General features: G+C 46.1%; 1 protein-coding gene across 1 annotated transcript in view; it reads right to left on the minus strand.

Annotated features, from left to right (window-relative positions):
- The window catches only part of LOC142761694 (uncharacterized), a 43,221-nt gene extending 33,145 nt beyond the window's left edge, over positions 1 to 10,076 (minus strand). Inside the window, exon 1 of the mRNA XM_075887682.1 lies at positions 9,472 to 10,076. Coding sequence (XP_075743797.1) covers positions 9,472 to 9,591 — 120 coding nt within the window. The 5' untranslated portion in view covers positions 9,592 to 10,076. The remainder of the gene's footprint in view (positions 1 to 9,471) is intronic.
- Positions 10,077 to 14,715: the final 4,639 nt, after the last annotated feature.

The raw sequence follows: 14,715 nt of genomic DNA on the forward strand, positions 1-14,715 counted from the left end.
GCGTGACCTGGAGGTGACCACGAGGTAGCGCCACTGCTGGTGCTCCCAGCGCTAAAAACGAAGGGATTGCCCACTGTTATTTAATAGTGCTAGATCCCAGTAATATAAACTAATAAAAGTGATAGTAATTCATCCCTCAGTTGCGTTTTAGGTCGTGAATCCCAGCTACGGGGTCTATAGCTACTCGCTGAAGCAAAAATCTTGGCATGAGTAAATTTGATGTCAGTGCTCCTTTAAGAAGGTCAAGATGCCATGGAGTGGGCCGAGCATAAGGAGTGCTGGTGGACAGCTAATGACGCCAACCGGTAAATGCACCGCTCGGCTCATAATCGGTGATTCGAGCTTCGTCGCCACTTTTGTCATTTTACTGGACTGTTGTAAAGAGCTGATTTGGGGTATGGAATTTTTGCAAGAGTACGGTGCTGTCATGAACATTCCAGAACGTATCGTCACCTTTTCCGCCCATCCATACGTTGACCCCACCACTGAAGAACAACTACAACATTTACGTGTAGCCGATGATGTGATGCTCCTGCCGAGATCTTGCTGCCTTGTGTCAGTGTTATGTGAACGGCCGTGCCGTAACGAGGTGATAGCGGAACGAATAGACACGCTATTGCTTACGCAAGGTGTTCCAATAGCGAGAGGTTTCTCTGCCTACCCTCTTGTAAGCGATGCCATGCCTCGGGCGGAAACTCTTTAAGCAGCCATTGGACACCGCAAAGTCAACGATGCCCAGTCTGTGGGCTATTTTTATCGTCTCCTCGTTGTAAAATGCTGCCGTGAAATGTAATACTGGCAGCGCGTGATGTTAAGGCTTGGCATGTTTCAGAATCATCGAGAATACCATTGCAATCACGGAATGATGAATGCCTTCCACACAATGACTATGCATATGCCGAACTAGCTCACTCTTTAGGCTCCTCGCTTACAGAAGAACAGTCTGATGGCACTGAAGATGTCACAAATACATCGCACAATAATGCTCTAAACGAGGTGGGTGTTCCAATGCCTCAATACCTCCCAGCTACCACTGCAGACTATGCAAAAAAGAGGGGGGAAATAGCACGATGCCTTCATCAGCTAACACTAGCAGTTACCAGACGTGTTAGAACGCTGGAACTGGGTGTCCAGTACGCAAGCGCCACCCTCCAAGACGGACCAAGGACTACGCAATTTGTTATTAGCCTCTTGATGAAAGGTCTTGTAGTTTGGTTCGGTTGTGCATTACTATGTCTTTTGTGTTCTTTTTATTTCATTTTGTTGTTAGGAGATAAGTACGTACCAAGATTTATTTTTGGCTTTTTATCAATATTTCTCTACTTCTTGAGTATGAATGTGAAAGTTTCCGAGGTGTTGTTTATAATGTAACAATGTTGATCAGACATCATTGATGTGATGATGTCAAGTGGGGTCATCTAATGGCAATTCACAAAACATCCGTTAGATTAGTTTGTAAAGGTTGTGAAACAGGCCATTTGGCCATCAACATATTGTATTCAATAAGGAAGAAAAATAAAAGAACAGGTGGCCTTCCGCTCTTTGTTCATTGGCATTTGACTACTGCGGTCATATATTCGAGGCCTCCTGTCAAATGCTGTGCGCAAGCCTTGGTTGAATGGGGAGCTGCAATATCAGTCGTATGATCGCGACGGAAGATTTTGCAGGCAAGCGATCGCCGGCAGTGCCACTTGTAAACGTGTGACAAAAAAAAAAAAAGCAAAACTAGAACTCTTGCGCATCCTCAACTTGCCTCAAGTGCGTAAAATACAATATCAGGTTATAAACATTCGTTTTCAAGCAAGATAAGTTGCCCTGCGAGGATTTCTTGTCCTACCAAGAGACTGGCAACATCGCTGTTGGGTGATTCTAGCGGTCATTTTTTGTCGACATTTAGCATCAACTTAATATTATAATTCCCCCTTTTTTATACAGGACGTCAGCATGCTTGTTGCCACCAATGTCATAAACGATCTTCTCATATTCACCACGGTCAAAAAAAAATTTTTGCATGGTAGACAGTTTCTTTAGGGAGCTTCGCCCTAAAATGTGAAGACAAACTAAGTGCGTCTTCCTGTTTGCCACGTTGTTGCCAAGTGGCTTCGGTAGGTGAAGCCTCGGTGTTTACAAAGGCAGTTCTCGTGCCCAGGCTATATATCTAAAGAGACGCCCCTGCACGAAGAAGGTTGACAGCCAAAGCGTTTGGATATCCACATAGGGCACAGTGGCAATTTTTTCTGCGATGATAGATGACTAGTAGGCACTTAGGCACTGTGAGCAGGCTGTTTGCTCTAAAATATACAGATGAAGTAGACGTCTGTGCTTCCTGGATGTCTTGCTGCTACCAAGTTAGCTTGGAAAGCCCAAGAAAACGTGAATAGCCTTCCTGCAATAGATACACACAAACTGACAACCCACCAGGACATGTGGCTACAGCCTCAAGCATTGGTTTCTGTCATAGACTACTGAAGAAATTTGGCAGATCCCATGTACATTGCGAATCTATGTTATGTGAAGCATGTGGATGCAAGGTGAACGTGTTTTAATTTTTTATTGAGTAAGACGTAATGAAGAGACGCTCCATATACGTACAAATCCATGCACATAGATATGTAAAACAGCCGCATACATTTTATATTAGCAGTTGTTTGCAGTTGCATCAGGAAGCAAACAGACACATAGATATTAGTAATACCAGAAGCGTAAGCTGATCTAAAGTGCTGGTGTTTGTGCTGGGGCTCACGAAGGTGGTAGCCCTTAACACTGCGACACAAATGAACCTCAGCGCATAGTGCCTAACTACAATTGATGTTAACGAAACATGATGACTGTATCATGGGAACACATAGGTGATGTTCATGAAATTTGATAGCCAGTATTGCAACCAGAATTGACATGTTTCACGAACATCAGCGCCCATTTGTAAAGTATTTCCAAGACTTAGCATGACCCTAAGGTAAAATAAGCGATTGCCACGCAGAATGATAGGGTTCGATTCCTGCTGAGACACATTTATCCTTTGCATTCATCCGGACAACACTGCCTATGTGAACTTTTTCTTAACGGTTAAGCGTTGAAATTGCCGATGTGTGTTCTCACCATTCCTGGACAGATGTAAAATGTCTCTCACATGAGGGACATATCCGCCATTTAACGAAGAACGTGACCATGACAGCACCCTGACGTGGGCGGCTAGACAGGCAGACACGCAGATAAATCCCAAAAGTGCTTGCAGTGTGAAAAGAAATGCTTCGCATTTATTAATGATTATTGACACAGAGACAACCATCATTCATGGGCCAGGCATTTTGTTATGCGCCTCTTCTTTTTTTACTTTGCATCAGCTCCTTTTGCAGCTCCACCAAGGTATCACTCTTCATTACGACAGTATATGTACAGCCATGGCCTCCGAGATAGCGGGCCTGCGGCGTGTCCCTCTCCGGCCGTCCGAATCACCGCGCTCCCCAGCAAAGTGAACGAGTATCACCTCGCCCGCCCGGCTACCATGAGAGGGCGCGAGTTTTGGCAACGGCAACACCACGGCTGACAGCAGAGCGCATGAGATTCCAGCGTGCACATGTTCTTTTTTTTTTTTCACGTACCAGCAAGAATCACCACTAGAGTCTTCTGACTGAACTGATGGAATGTATTTTTCGGCGGGCACCACAGCAGACCACAAAGCGAATGGGATTTCAGCGAGAGCACATTTTTTTTTTTCCTCCACGTACGAGCAAGAATCATCACCAGAATCTTCTGGCTGAACTGAAGGAAGGCATTTTTTTTGTTACTGCATTTATTTTGGTCCCATTTACGAAGAAAAGCATGGCAACTTCAGCATTTTCCTGATAGGTAATTGTAAGGAGGTACACATTCGCCTATGGCAATATTTCCTTTTTTTTTACGGTCCGTTTTAGCTCACTGCTAAACACCTCGATTTGAGGAATATAGAGACATTCTAGCATCTTTCCTTTCTGGAAGCTTCTGTAAGGGAAACTGGGCTAATTGTTGTCGTTGATTTTATTGCTCTCCGATCCTGCCTCATAATTTTACTGTTATATCTCGCACGAATATTTATGAGATAGTCAACCAAAGCGCAGTTACGCTCTAGGCAACCGAGTGCCCTGTTCATGTCATTGAAGTAAGGCATATGAAAAGTAATTTTGCTGGAATATTGTAGAAGGCTTCGGTTAGCCCACCTACATTCGCTCCCCACGTTTTATCAGTGAAGGTCCTTGAGTTGTGATCGTCTTTTTTTCATCATCTGAACTTCGATTATGTTTTGATCGCACAATAGCAATATCAGTACTCTCAACTGCATCCAAATCCAAGGGTTAAACATGTAGCATAACGGCATCTTTCTAATGAAAACCAAGTATTCGCTCAAGGAGAAAACAAGCAAAGCATTTTGATGTTCGTTCTTAGATTGTCCAACGTATCCATTGAAAACTGTACAATTCACAGGGCAAATGGGTGACCATAAAAGACTAGAGCGTGCCTGTAACCAGCCCGTGGTCGTCGCAGAACCAGTGACGTTCAATCTAGACATAGTCTAGACGCATTTAGACCGCCTGCACTCTCCTCCCTGCATCCTGCTTCTGCGGCTCGACGGGAAGATTTTTCAAATGGCGTTATAATGAAAAGCAGCGCTGGTTCCATGAAGGAAAAAAAAAAGCAAGCCTTTTACTGGAGTGTAAACCGTGAGAATAGAGCGTGGCACTATTCCGACTTCACTTGTTGATTGCGCTGTCATTTTTTTTCTTTGCCAGTGCCGTCCCTACAATACAGCCTGCAAACTTTGAAGTACAGTAAGTTTTCAGCCCATCCGGATCTCTTGCAGAGGTATCACAGTTATAAGCGCTATAATATGGGCAACGCAAGTCTACAGCAAAACATGTCAATTTGAGAATATATACGCCCAAGCATTGACTTCACCTCTCTTACACCTTGGCTCGACATTTCCAAATGAATACAAAGTTATATAAAAGCACAAAACCATTCTTTTCTCGCCACATATAAGCTTTGCCAACAGCGCAACAGCCCTTTCGACCGAAAGAAAGAGCGATGCCGTGCGGAGACAAGAGAGGACCACGCCCACCACTCGAAACACGCGCTCTTTATACGATCGGGACAGCCCGAAAGAAACCCGCCGCGCCCCCGCAATCGGAGGCCATAGTACAGCACTCATAGATTGAAACAGGCATCTTTAGGGCTACGTAGCACAAATACTTATGTTTCGACTGTCTTCGTTTACCCATATCAGTGTAATGTCAAACAGAATGTGTACATCAAAGCCAATATTATTTCTAGAGACCAGATTTGTTTCGACAAGATGTGGCACTTTTGAGCAATTTTACATATAAGTTGTCATTCGAAAAAAATTCATGCTGCATTTCAATCGTTAGGTACTGTACATAGGCACTAAATAAAGGCATTGCTTATTGTATTCCTGCGGGGCCGGGTGATATTTCACAGCTCGCAACCACGTCCCTACATACCCACTTAGGGGAACGCCTAGCGGCTGGGCATAAAAGGAAACAAGCAGGCTACACCTTCGTCCACTAGACAGTGCCACATGTACACCTGAAAGCAGATCACCAACTGCTGCCTATCGAACTCTCTGCAGAAGTACTCTACTACGAAGAACGGCAACGGTACGTCGAACTTGTAACACTACAGGCAAGGAAATGCCTCACTACATATCTAGTTCTCTCAAAATGGCACCGCTTGGGATGAAGACAGAGCTCTACCCTAAGGCTGTGTATTTCAAAGGTGTTTAGAAGTACTTGAAGCATTTGGAGCATTACTTAACGTGTAATGATATAGCAGCGGCAAACTGGTTTGCTGCCACTCACCAAATTGCCCTGGGCAGGGCACTAGTGATGACAGACACTAAGCAAATGTGGAAAAGAGAACAAGAGGCATCAGTGCACACAGTCAAGGGCTCGCTGTGTCAAGACCAGACACCAACTAACCCAAACGAAAGAGGAGTCAGCAGGAGCAAAAATGTGAAGTATGCACCATGGGACACTCATAAGAAATGTCTTGGTTTAGAAAAATTCCATTTGTTGGTAATGTTTAGAAGTAAGTTATTTGAAAAAGCATATCCCAAAAACTAGAGCAAGACCAAGCAATTGTGCGCCTGAATCTTCGAATGAGGACTCGAATTTGGTTAATGTAACCCAATCGTGTTACGAAGAGCGTAGAAGTTCAGAAGCAGAGAGTACCAGTCTAGGTTTTCACATGTAAAATGTGAACCAGGCCAAAGGCAACTTTGCCCATATACGTAAAAGGACAGAGTGATATGGTGATTAAGTACAAAGACAAGAGCATGATGTTATGTGGCATTGTTGTAAAGGACAATGGCAGGAAGTAACCAGTTTTGAATGCAAAAAATTTGATGGAATGCCTAAAACTTGAATGGCTTGAACTTGGCCATATTGCGGCTGAAGCACGAGCTATGGCTCTAATACACAAGTACCTGGGCATGTTCTCAACAAAAGCTAGAACAGTACAAAAACTTCAAGCACATATTCTCAAAAACTCGGCCCCGCTGTCGTGTTTTGCTCCGCAAGGAAATATTTGTTTGCATTGCAGGAGAAAGTTGAGCAGCAACTAGGCTACACCACTAATCACCATTGCAAAAGAAAATGAGAGCGTATATTGATCTGAGGAGGACAAAACAACAATACCCATTTGTTGAACACATATCGTTACCCACCTCTAAGATGAAAGAACTTGTACACGGCCCAAGCAGGCGGAAAAATGCTTTCTGCTCAGAGCTTATTTTTGCTATGTCAACAACCACTCCTACTTACACCAGGGAAGCAACCTTTGTTTACAGTAAGCACAAGTCTCATGTGCTTACTGCAAGCTCCAGTCATTGCCCCGATATTTCAGGCGATAACAGATGAGGTGCTTCACAGCATCTTGACACAAAAGATGCATCAGCAATGTGACCTCACTATGACAGAGTTTGACATCGGTGATTGCCAGCCCGCATCGGAATACATCTTGCAGGGATTGAGAAAATCTAATGCTCTAGGTAAGGCCTATTGTTTTAATTTTTTCACAAATATGTGACATATTTCAGTTGCAAGGTCATTGAAGAAGACATTCACCCTAAAACACGTAAAAGAGGGCAATCTTCCAAGTCCTTCAGCCCACAACAGTTATCGAGCTCTACCCAAGTTTGGGAAGGTAGAACTTATAGTTAAATGTTTTTCAAGAACACTTGGACAGTAGCAGAGATATTCTACCAACTACTGAAGAAAAAAAATAAAAAATGGTCATAGGAAAGAGAACACAGCAAAACATACAAAGCTAAGAAACAGTGGAATGCAGAAAAGGACTGATATTCTATAATGTCTAGAAATCGCCCATAATGTTTTTCTATGTGGCGTCCTATCGCTAAGTTAGCCATGCCTTGACCGTTTATTTGTGTTCGTCAGACTTCATGTCTTATGCCAATTTTGATAAATACCCTGTACAAAAAGTGACCACCATAGCACCCGGACAGAGGCGAATAGAGAGAAAAAAATTGAAGTGCTTTCGGCTCGCCAAGAAACGTTTCACATTTGAAGTTACTCTCTGAACTTTCCTTCCACCATATGTGTGCTGTCAAATTCCTGTCACGTGTAATACAGCTTGGCTGATGAAGCAGTTTCACAGAATGAAACAGCCTCACAAATATTTCGAAGCACAGCCCTTAGCCGCCCATTCGTGCAATGAGGAGCGGCCAGCATAGCCAATACAGCATACGAGTACAACGTAGAATTTAAGCAGAGTGCAGCAAGCCTCTGTGATAGTGTCTGCAATGCCTCGAGCCTGCTCGTTTTTCTTGTGGGAGTGCAACGCATGCCATGCGCACACAGGCACGAGAAAGTGAGTTAAACTGCTATGCTTGGGAGGCAAGGACGTGCATAGGTCTTAGGGACACTTGGTGTATATAGCGCAACACTATCGTGCAGTCATTGATGACACCACCTTTAAGACCCGCCACGGTGGTCTAGTGGCTAAGGTACTCGGCTGCTGACCCGCAGGTCGCGGGATCAAATCCCGGCTGTGGCGGCTGCATTTCCGATAGAGGCGGAAATGTTGTAGGCCCGTGTACTCAGATTTGGGTGCACGTTAAAGAACCCCAGGTGGTCAAAATTTCCGGAGCCCTCCACTACGGCGTCTCTCATAACCAAATGGTGGTTTTGGGACGTTAAACCGCACAAATCAACCACCTTTAAGGCATATGGCATTGGTACCCATTGATGCCATAAGTAGAAATTAAGTGCTGTATGAACAAAGGTTTGTATGAAACAGCTGTTGTAGAATCGGCCACGCAGTGCCTTCTCTAGTTTCCTGGTTAACAAGTAGGGCACCCCCCCTTACCCCCCCCCCCCCCCACTTTAAGTCAACGCAATATCAAAACACCTAAATAGCTACACTTGAAATTCACAGTAGGCAGTATCGAATTGGTGGAATACTTCTTATACTTGCCCCTTTGTGATCATCATCAGCTTCACTATGCTTACTGCATAGCAAAGCCTTTTGTCATGTTTTGCCATTCAACACTGTCCTGTGCTTGCTGCTGCCCCATTATACTTAGAAGTGTGGCAGTTTGGGCTAGTTGGTATGACATGATAGTTATAGTTATCCCCATTATACATCCACACTTCTTAATTTCAGCTGCCTCTCTTTCTGTCTGCCACTGAAATGCTTGCTTTCTTTTAGAATCCATGCGAATACCATTAATGACCAGAGGTTATCCTGCGTACGCACTACGTGCCATGCCCATTTCTTTTTCGTTTCCAGTCCCACTGTACACGCCCCTTTGATTCCAGTCCCACTCTACACTTTTCCTGTCTGTTAAAATTACTTTCTTTTTTTGTTTTGTTTTGCACTGCTCAGTGCATCCACAATTTAAGGTGAGCCCGCTTTGTAAGCATCAAGCTTTCTGCTCCGTAAGTACAAGGACGATGCAGCTGTTTTCTACCTTCCCTGTTCAGGAATAGGATAAAATACCATTCACGATTTTAGCCTGCTCTTCGAACGTGCTCCAATCCATCCTCATTAACCAAGTATTCCTTTACAACTTCCAGAGTCTCGCCACTCGCCTCTTTGCAAAGTGCTGTTCTCTGCCGTGATTGTTGCGTAATACTTTTACGCTCCCTAGTGTTCAGACCAACTCTTCTGCTTTCCTAGTCCAATAAAATAATCATGAGCTGCAATTCGTCCCCCGAGTTCCTCGCTGATGAAATGTCATCACAGAATCGCAGTTTACGAATGTATACTCTCGATTACCTCATACCCATAACTTTTGCCAATCTAGGGCCCTGAAAACTTCGTGTAAGCACGCGGTGAATAGCATTAGGGAGATCATGTGTTTCTATCTAGCACCTTTTTTTTTTCTATTGAGATTCACTCACATTTTTTTTTTAAGAACACGGGTCACCCACAAAGCTTCAACATTCGAAATCTTACCTGATCTTTTGGCCTCTTCAACAAATGTGCTTTCGGTGCCTCCGATGCATTCTGTTCATTAACGAAGATCGATGGCACCACGGCAGCCCTTAATTGAGCAGACTTTATCGGACTTTCCATCACACGCACTAACGATAAACACCGATGGTAGTTACTATCACGAAACTGCTTCCAGCAGAGAACAGTGGTTCTCGAAGACTCCTGAATTCCTTCTTTTCACCATCGCGATGCACTGCACAGCTCGTATTTTCTTCCGTTGGAGGTTGTGACGCGGTACATCATTTCGTTCGCAAATGCTTCTTCAGCCGTACGGAGGGCAAAATGCCGCGATGGTGATAAGGGTTGGTTCTCCATCCAGTAGCAGCTCTTCGAAGCGTGAATTATAAGCGTACGCAGTGTCTATTCTCCCGGCAACCGGGATAATTGTTCAAAAAAAGTTTTCTCCCGGCGGTGGCCTCCCATTGGCTCTCTTATGTCAAGTGACTAACTGCCATGGGTCATAGAGTTGTTTTTAGGCACCGCGTTTTTAGGAAACTCTTTGCCGTGGCAACTTTTACGATATTTTTGGCGGGACTGGTAGAGGTGTGAGCCAAAGGGCCGACACGCCACCGCCGTTAGTTTTCGCTACCGATATGCGCGCCGCCGCCGCCAACGTGTTCTTTTGGCGCGTTTTTTAAATAGGACTTTTTTTTTAAAGACGATAGTCTTTCTTGGGGACCTTCGACACAAATATTTTGGTCTGTCTGTATGTCTGTATATTTGTCTGATTGTCCACTCTTAACAGCATCGAGTATTTGAAACAACCGAACCCATCCGCAGCGCCCACCTATGTTGCTCGTGATTCAGCATTCATACTTGTCCAATTGTCGATTAAAAATCAATTATTGCGCGTGTCTGTGGCACCATAACAACACGTATATATTCTGCATGTGCACCTTTTACCAGAAGAGGCATACATAAGTAACTTTAAGGACCGCAGCGCTTATCACGCTGTGCTGACCACCCAACGCTTGCACGGAAAGGCGAGTGTTTCCAACGCTTTGCTAAAACAAGACGGTGGTGGCACCTACCCATCGCCTTGCGTTCTACACCTTATCACCTCTGAGGCGGGCGCGCACACCCGTCTAGCACCACGCTCTTTGTTTTTGAAAGAAGCTGCCAGATGGCGCTCATGTATCACGTGTGACGAGGCTTGATGCGCTCGTTCGCCTCCACTGCACGCTCGAGGCACTCTAACGCAGCGCCTCCAGAATACCATTCACCGATTTTCTTAAGCAGAACATCAAATCAATTTTTGTTCACTCTCTCCACACGCAAGCCTATCGTCTTTTGACGACATTTGCAGACTAAATGCAGATACGGGGCCAATTTTTTTTCAGCTAGCCTACGTTTATTTTGCAGCTTCTGTCACCAGTCTGGCCTTCATTCTGTCCACTTCGCGAAACGCATCGTAATGGGTTCACCTACCATTTCAAGTAAATAGGTTTTTATCTCGGACCTAATTCAACTCACTATAGATGCCGATTTGTCACGACCGTGTTTCAAAAAGGACACCACATATGTAGTTTGCTGGGCAAGTTGGTTTATAATATTTTTGGAAGAGCAAACTAACGAGCTCAACCTGACAGGACATCGAGCAAAATGCTTATGGCGGAAAGTCCACAAACCCATGTACCAGAAGCGCATTCATGAAACCTAGGCAGAGGCGTTTCACAGCCGCACACCTAACACTACAAAGGCAAGAAGCGTGTCAAAATGGTATGATCAACGCCACGTGCACCCTAAACTGACAACCTGAATTCCTTATATAGTTGTAAGGACAACTGAAGGATCACTTATACATGCGTTGTACTTTGCCTTTTTTGTTTTTAAGGCTTAAAAATCTTCACGTTCAATGTATATCTTCCTTTGCCGATGACACTGATATATTGGGGACGCAGATACTAGCGAAGATGTTAGTTTTGTGCCTGAAGGGTGTTCATACTGCCTATTTGTAGGTGTAACTAGGCCTCGACCCGTCTGATCTCAGTAGGCAGGGCCGCATGACAAAAGAATTCCTTTCTAATCATTGAATGTTATTGGCAAAGGGAAAAAACAAAAACAAATATTGATTGTGAAACTCGTGAAGCCTTCGAAATAAAAATAGGGCGAAGTGTCATGTGTGAGTGATCCCCCAGCTTTCCTCACAGATAAACTTGGCGTTGATACTTTGGTGTTTCATGGATATCGGCTGCTTCATACCACCTTGAAACATTTGTTGGAAAAAAATGTACGGTTAATTGCGCAACTGTGGTTTAGATAGTTTCTTAAACATGTGCTTCTGGTTATTTTTGTGGCTTTTTTTATAACATTTGGTTTTAAGTCCAGCACTTGACTTGCCTGGTTCCTACGCTGCATTCGTGTTTTTCGTTAGTTTATTCTTACGTTGATCAGTAAAGAGCATCCCTATTATCGTCATGTGGGCGAAGCTCCCACTTTTCCTCATTCTCCCATATTTCACCATCGTGAACTCATAGAAAAGGTCTTCATCAACACGTGACAAGAACGAGAGATGTGTTCCGATTATAAGTCGGCCAACTCGCCGATGAGTCTATCAGAGGAATGGAAAGACTCTGATTGAGGCGTGAGTCAGAGTCTGAATGAGTCCGGCTAGGTTATACTTAAGCCACAGCATTGATTTTCCAAATTGTTAATCTGTCTAACTCCCCCTATCCCTGGAACTCCTTTCATTGAAGGTCCTTGATAAAAACCACTTGCTCATATCTTCGGCAGCGGCGGACAGATTTTGGCAGCGGTGATAGCGGTGGAGCAGCAGGCGTAATTCTTGACTGTTGCACATTACAGGTGTCAATGCAACCATGCTGACAGCGATATTCGACGGACACGTGAGACGGCGCCGCAAGACAGCGCACAGGCTTCGTTCCTCGGGTCCTGACTGCGCGGGCTGAACGACAGAGCACGTGACCACTGCCCGGCTATAAAACTACCGCTGTTGCACGGACGCATCATTTGGCAGCGGTGACAGCGGCGGAGCAGCAGGCGTAATTCTTGACAGTTGCACATTACAGGCGTCAATGCAACCATGCTGACAGCGATATTCGACGGACACGTGGGACTGCGCCGCAAGACAGCGCAAGTGTACAAAAGAGGACGGCAGCGCACAGGCTTCGTTCATCGGGTCCTGACTGCGCAGGCTGAACGACAGAGCACGTGACCACCGCCCGGCTATAAAACTACCGCTGTTGCACGGACGCATCATTTGGCAGCGGTGACAGCGGCGGAGCAGCAAGCATAATTCTTGACTGTTGCACATTACAGGCGTCAATGCAACCACGCTGACAGCGATATTCGACGGACACGTGGGACTGCGCCGCAAGACAGCGCAAGTGTACAAAAAAGGACGGCAGCGCACAGGCTTCGTTCATCGGGTCCTGACTGCGCAGCCTGAACGACAGAGCACGTGACCACCGCCCGGCTATAAAACTACCGCTGTTGCACGGACGCATCATTTGGCAGCGGCGGAGCAGCAGGTGTAATTCTTGATTGTTGCACATTACAGGCGTCAATGCAACCATGCTGACAGCGATATTCGACGGACACGTGGGACTGCGCCGCAAGACAGCGCAAGTGTACAAAAGAGGACGGCAGTGCACAGGCTTCGTTCATCGGGTCCTGACTGCGCAGGCTGAACGACAGAGCACGTGACCACCGCCCGGCTATAAAACTACCGCTGTTGCACGGACGCATCATTTGGCAGCGGCGGAGCAGCAGGCGTAATTCTTGACTGTTGCACATTACAGGCGTCAATGCAACCATGCTGACAGCGATATTCGACGGACACGTGGGACTGCGCCGCAAGACAGCGCAAGTGTACAAAAGAGGACGGCAGCGCACAGGCTTCGTTCATCGGGTCCTGACTGCGCAGGCTGAACGACAGAGCACGTGACCACCGCCCGGCTATAAAACTACCGCTGTTGCACGGACGCATCATTTGGCAGCGGTGACAGCGGCGGAGCAGCAGGCGTAATTCTTGAATGTTGCACATTACAGGTGTCAATGCAACCGTGCTGACAGCGATATTCAACGGACACGTGGGACTGCGCCGCAAGACAGCGCAAGTGTACAAAAAAGGACGGCAGCGCACAGGCTTCGTTCATCTGGTCCTGACTGCGCAGGCTGAACGACAGAGCACGTGACCACCGCCCGGCTATAAAACTATTGCTGTTGCACGGACGCATCATTTGGCAGCGGCGGAGCAGCAGGCGTAATTCTTGACTGTTGCAGATTACAGGCGTCAATGCAACCATGCTGACAGCGATATTCGACGTACACGTGGGACTGCGCCGCAAGACAGCGCAAGTGTACAAAAGAGGACGGCACCGCACAGGCTTCGTTCATCGGGTCCTGACTGCGCAGGCTGAACGACAGAGCACGTGACCACCGCCCGGCTATAAAACTACCGCTGTTGCACGGACGCATCATTTGGCAGCGGTGACAGCGGCGGAGCAGCAGGCGTAATTCTTGACTGTTGCACATTACAGGCGTCAATGCAAACGTGCTGACAGCGATATTCGACGGACACGTGGGACTGCGCCGCAAGACAGCGCAAGTGTACAAAAGAGGACGGCAGCGCACAGGCTTCGTTCATCGGGTCCTGACTGCGCAGGCTGAACGACAAAGCACGTGACCACCGCCCGGCTATAAAACTACCGCTGTTGCAAGGACGCATCATTTGGCAGCGGCAACAGCGGCGGAGCAGCAGGCGTAATTCTTGACTGTTGCACATTACAGGCATCAATGCAACCGTGCTGACAGCGATATTCGACGGACACGTGGGACAGCGCCGCAAGACAGCCCAAGTGTAAAAAAGAGGACGGCAGCGCACAGGCTTCGTTCCTCAGGTCCTGACTGCGCAGGCTGAACGACAGAGCACGTGACCACCGCCCGGCTATAAAACTACCGCTGTTGCACGGACGCATCATTTGGCAGCGGTGACAGCGGCGGAGCAGCAGGCGTAATTCTTGACTGTTGCACATTACAGGTTAGAAAAATTTTCAAATATTTCTAAAAGTCAATTAGGACATTATCGCTGTCACCGCTGCCACAAAGAGTGACACTTTCTGTTCGTTGTTGTGACCATTAGAAATGACAAAGGATGTTTCAAAACAGGTTGAACAGTTCAAAGATGAACTCCGGAATGAATTTAAGAACTTGAAAGAATCTCTCGAAAGAAGCATGCGTGCA

The sequence above is a fragment of the Rhipicephalus microplus genome, chromosome 3 (genome assembly GCF_043290135.1).
Source record: "Rhipicephalus microplus isolate Deutch F79 chromosome 3, USDA_Rmic, whole genome shotgun sequence".
NCBI lineage: Eukaryota > Metazoa > Arthropoda > Arachnida > Ixodida > Ixodidae > Rhipicephalus > Rhipicephalus microplus.